This window comes from Camelina sativa, chromosome 9, assembly GCF_000633955.1.
Source record: "Camelina sativa cultivar DH55 chromosome 9, Cs, whole genome shotgun sequence".
In the NCBI taxonomy this organism is placed as follows: Eukaryota; Viridiplantae; Streptophyta; class Magnoliopsida; order Brassicales; family Brassicaceae; genus Camelina; species Camelina sativa.
The window spans coordinates 17063025-17068637 of record NC_025693.1 but is presented as its reverse complement, the minus strand read 5'-3'; the positions used below and the strand labels follow the sequence as shown (position 1 = coordinate 17068637).

General features: G+C 40.7%; 1 protein-coding gene across 1 annotated transcript in view; it reads right to left on the bottom strand.

The window, feature by feature from the left end:
• The window catches only part of LOC104711188 (phosphoinositide phospholipase C 9-like), a 5379-nt gene extending 3145 nt beyond the window's left edge, over positions 1-2234 (bottom strand). The window contains exons 1-2 of the mRNA XM_010427870.2: positions 1887-2234; positions 43-233 (exon numbers count right to left, since the gene is read on the bottom strand). Of these exons, the coding sequence (XP_010426172.1) occupies positions 43-233; positions 1887-2189 (494 nt within the window). The 5' untranslated portion in view covers positions 2190-2234. The remainder of the gene's footprint in view (positions 1-42; positions 234-1886) is intronic.

The window sequence follows — 5613 nt, the reverse complement described above, 5'->3', positions numbered from 1 at the left end:
AAATTTTCAATTCATGAAGTAAAAGAGTGCGAAACCGAATACCATCTTCGCCTAACGCAAATGCTGTCTTTACCACACGGAAACAGATCTAGTTCAACCACTCTTACACCCTGTTTAAGTGAATCAATGATGGGCAAGATGCTGTATCTCCCAAACACATTTCCCGTATAGTAGGATTTGAGGCTAGTGTGAATGAAGTAATGCGATAGTGGAGCATTCATGTCATGATGAACCTGAAGAACATAAACCAAATTCTTACAAAGTGTGTCCTTACTTTCAAAAATCAACTCAGAAGTTGGGTTCCATTGCAAGCAGGAAACAACCAATACGTAGAAAACAACAATGGAATCAGCTTCAGGTGAAACAAAAAGCTAAGATTCAATGTATGGCAGCCGGACCTAGAAACTTTTTTTTACCTGGTCGAAACGTAACTCTAAAAAATCAATTTTTGACATAATTATTTTTTTTCTTTTGTCAAATATGTTTAGAAGTTTTTGATTTGTTGAAGAAAGAAAATTAGAAAATATTGATTTTTTTTATTTGTACTTTTTGCTTTTATGTGATATGACAATATGTAAAATCACTTAATACTAGAGTTAATATCGCATAGCGGATGAGTTAGCAAACTATGTTTTTTTTGAATGAAGGTTTGCATTTATTTAAATCTTGTCCGGATGTTATTCTTCCGATTATGTTGGAGGATGCAAATGAAACTGTTTTTTCACGTCGAGTTCGAATGTAATTCTTTATAGTTTAATAAAATAAAGGGAATTTGTCCTCTCTCTTTCACCAAAAAAAAAAGATAATTCAAAAAGAGTACGATTTTTATTTTCTTTCTATATTTATGTTAACTAGAAATACAATTTTTTTTTTTTTTTTTTTTAAATGGGCTAATGAAAAATCTATATATAATAGCAAACCCACTTTTTTGTGTCAACTTTAATCTAACGGATGAGATTAGTTCTCTCATATATCGGTTTAGATTTGTTAATGATCCCAAAAGTTGCAAGATTTTTTTCTTCCAAAAATTGTGTTTCTTCGTCGTACCCCAAGTTTTAATGTTCGCACATATTATTTTTCACACATTTTTGTTTTACACTTCTTTGTTTATATATAAAAACTTGACCTTTAAAATAAGTTTTGAGTTTTTGTTTTTTTTCTGAGTATTATTTTCAAACTTTGGAGACTAAAAAAAATCAAAGAATTGTTTCCTTGACATTGATTCATTCATATTTAACATTTATCTAACATTTGTTTGATATAGTTTTCCAATCGTATCAATTATTTCTTCAAGATATTTTTGTGTTTTATTTAACTGGATTTTTTTGAAGCAATATGTGAGACCAAAATGCTTATGAATGTCAAAAGCATTTTCTAAATATATATCTCCAAAATTTGGAACTGAAAATTTAAGTTAATTTATACTATTAATTAGGTTTGGTTAGTGAAAATGATTACATTACTAAAGAAAAAAGAATTTACAATGAATTACACATGTTGACTTTTATTTAAGAATTTCACCTCTTTAAACACAAACAAATTGATTTATGGTTTTTAGACTTAATAAATTCTTTTTTATGGTGAAGTGACCTTAGTGCAGTGGCAGGAGGTAAGTCCATTTGTAGAAGGCACCATCACACCCGGGATCGAGTCCCGGCTCCTACGAATGTAGGAATTTGGCTAATGGGCCGGCCAGTTGTGGCCCAATGGTTGACAAAAAAAAAAAAAAACTCTTTTTTTATGGGTTCATTATAATAAATTGTATTAAAAACTGGTAAATCTACACTATATAACTTTTTTTTAATTAATGGTAATCTCTCTCACTTGAGTCCGCTCTTGAAGCAAACCGGCCTATCTGACAAGAAGAAGCAAAAGAAAATGTTCACCTGGTCACCGATCGGCGGATTGAGTTCCGTAGAAAACAGAAACTCTTTTAACTGAGGAAGCTCGAGAGTCAAGTTGCAGAACTTGGGAATACCATATTGTCGGCGCAACGCCGCCACGATATCCTTTGCGGCCTTCAATCCGGCACCATCTCCGTCCTTCTCTTTATCCAGCAACTCCGTGAATCTTTGTAACGACTTCGGCATATCGTCATCGTAGCCATGGAATTCATTCTTGAAATAAGTTGGGACGCGATCCCGCCTATTCGCCTGTCTCGGCTCAAACTTCACTCTTATTTTCACCATGTTAAAATGGACGATATCCAAACTTCTTTTTCTAGCTGTTTTTGTTTTGTTTTTTATTTTGTTTTTTGTTGACAGAATTTTTTTATTTTTTTTTCCGAGGCATAATGAAAAAGTAAGTAAGAGCATCTTTATTGGTAGGTTGTTATTTTTGGGTTCTTAAAATTTTTAGTATTAAAAAGTATATTTTTATAAATTAAGAACTTTTTGTTTGTTAATTAAAATTGTACTCTTCCAATGGTAAGCTTTTATAAATGAGGTTCTTAGTTTTGAAAAAGAAAAATAATGTTTAAATGTTTAAACAATGAAAATTTTATTATTGCATTTCATAAACTTTTAAACATACAAAACACAAAAACATATTAAAATAGAAGTAAAAATAACATATGGGGAAAAAGTTTAGTTGTAATCTTGATTTGTGGCAAACTTTTGCAGATATTATCAACTAAATCATCTTTCAATTGTTGATGTTTTTTCTGACTACAAACTTCCTTCCGCTTGCTGAGCATGGTCATTTGAAGGTATGACATTTGAAGGTATATCAGTTGAAAATGTAGAGTCCACATGTGAAGTTCCGTGTGCTTCTACTTGTGCGAATTCTGTTGGATCCAACTGTCTATACCCATCTCGTTCGTCTTCTACTATCATGTTGTGAAGTATGATACACGCTCTCATTATCTTTCCAATTGTTTCCTTATCATGGACAAGAGCCGGGTTTTTGACTATGGCGAAGCGAACTTGCAAGACTCCAAAAGCACGCTCGACATCTTTACGGACAGCTTCTTGATATGTAGTAAACAAGGATGCCTTTGGATCTTGTGGAATCCGAATAGATTGGATAAAAGTAGCCCATTTTGGATGAATACCATCGGTAAGATAGTAAGCCAAATGATACTTGCGGCCGTTGATGTGAGAACTGAGAATGAGCTTCTCCTTCCGAAGTGATTAAAATTGTGGAGGAGCTTATCGCCGTAAAACAGTTCCGAGCTGAATTGAGAGAATTTGAGAATTTGAACTTGTATTGCTACTGCTGGAAAAAATATTCGATCCTTTACAACTGACCCCCCCCTTACATATTTATACCGACCAATTTATTACTAAATTAATGCACCATTAATAGGACGCGATTTGCGCGGTCTAATTAATCCTCTTGAATGCGGGAATCTTTGACCGGGACCGAGCTGCGAGCTGACCAGCACGAAGCATCTCCGCGCTCTCTTCCTTTCTCCGGGCCTGATGGGCCGATCACTAATTCGCTCTTGGCCCAGTGGACTAGCTCGGCCTAGGTCCTCTTGCCTATTGTCCGAGATGGCAGATCGTGGGTACAACAGTTGCCCCCCAAGTCTCCCGAGCTGAACAGTTCGGGGGACTTTTAACCTTCAAGCGATCAATTTCGGGAAACTGAATATTCCCCATATCTCCACGATTTGATCGTGGTAATGATGGGATTTGCCTTCCCGAACAAGACTCGGGGCCCACTAGGTGGCGTGTTAACTAGAAGAGAGAGAGAAAAAGGTGCGAGACCTTTCACTTCCCCAGATAATCATTGCTCCCTGGTTCCGTGTATAAAGGTAAACTCGGCTTCTCTCTCTTTCACTCTTAATCCCCAATTGTGCTTGTATTTTCCGTTCTCCAATTTTCTTTCTTTTCCTCTGTAAACTTCTTTACTTTCGCCGGAAAACCCTTCACTCTTCCTTTATTTCCTTGCTACTTTTACCGGAAAAGCATGTCTCCGCCGAAATCCTCATCGGGAAAAACCGCAAAACCCTTGATTCCGGGCGTTTTCGGCCCCCACCAACCGTCGAATCTTTCTGCGGAGAACATAGCCGAGATTAGAGGATCCACCGGGATTCCGTCGGAGGTAGAAATCAAATTCCCGGAGGCGCATGAGTCTCCGGAGAACCCCCCTCCAGGGTACTGCTGCGCGTTCGAGATTTTCTTCTCTGCGTGCGGTCTGTCATTCCCCCTTCCCGAACTCATCGTGAAGATGATGTTCGAACTGGGCTTCGCTCTTCCTCAGATGTGCCCTAACTTTGTTCGGACTGTCTTGTGCCTTCAAACTCTGGGGGAGGAGTTCAATTACCAGCTGTCATTGGCTGACTTCCTCCAGGTATACACGGTGAAGACTGGTCGTACCAAGGGCACGCTTTACGTAAGCCCGCTTTCCGGGCTAAAGGTCTTTGACGACCTGCCCGAGAAGGATGAAAAGTGGCGGAAGTCCTACTTCTTTTTCCCGGTTAACGAGCTCACTTTCGGCCACCGCGTGAGTTCGCACGTATCGAAGTGGACTTCGAAAATCGGTAGAATGGAGTTCCTTGCTAGGTCCAGGTTAGGTGTTGCTTGACGTTCCGTCTCACCTTTTTGCTGTTTCTTTTTCAGATCACTTCGAGCGCGGATTGCTTTGCCCCACATTCGCAGAGTTCTTCTCGAGGTTCTGCAGCCAGGGACAGATTGCTTGGGACTCTTTTTCTTGCGAAAGAATCAGAGAGTCCACGGCGAGGCTCGGAAGGCGTTCTCTCGTCTGTTCCACCCCCTTAAGCGTTTCGGAGATGAATTACAGAGAAGAAAGGGCGTGCCGAGCTGCCGAAAAAGAGGCAAAGAAACAGATGGCGATGGCCCTCGCCGAAGGCAAAGCTCGCATTTCTAACAGGAATTCCTCCGTTCCCGAGGTGAGTGGGACTTCCGTGCCTCCAACTGGCTCTCCCGAGCTTGGTACAGAATCAACCAGGGGTCCTGCTGGCCCCTCGATTCCTCCTGTGATTGTCATTGCTGATTCTAGTGATGAACCACGGGAGATCGCTGCTTCCCCCCCAGCGCCGAAGAAAACCTCTTCTGAGGCCTCCTGTCAGCAAACTGATTCATCAAAGAAGAGGAAGGAGCCTGAAACCGCCTCCTCTTCTCGTGAAAAGGGGCGAGCCCGGACCGGCCCATCAGGGGATGAGCGAAGTAGATCTAGCTCGAAAGACAGGGGTCCCTCCTCGGAGAGGAGATCTAAGGAGGCCCCACCGCCAAAGGACTCCGGAGACTCTTCTGGAAGAAACCCTCTGAGGGAACAACGTCATTCCGCCCGAGGTGAATATTTTTTATTTTTTATTTTGTTCTTACTTTTATACCTGACTGAAACGACTTTGCTCGAAAATCTTTCAGTCCCCCCTGCATCCCCAGCCGATCTAATGAGGAGCTACATTCGACCCGGGGTTGCTAATGAAGACCTCCGCGACAAGCTGAAGAAGGCGGTGGACCTTTACTTTGAGGCGGCGGAAGATGCCAAGGCAGCAAAAAACAGACTGCTCGAGATCGAACTCCGCAATCAGTTACTCGAAGCTGGCAACAGCTGCGAGATTGAAAGGGTACGGAGGGAAGAAAGGCAGGCGATGAGGCGAACTCTCCGCCCCTTGGTTGAGGAGGTAAAGGTCACTTTCGAAGA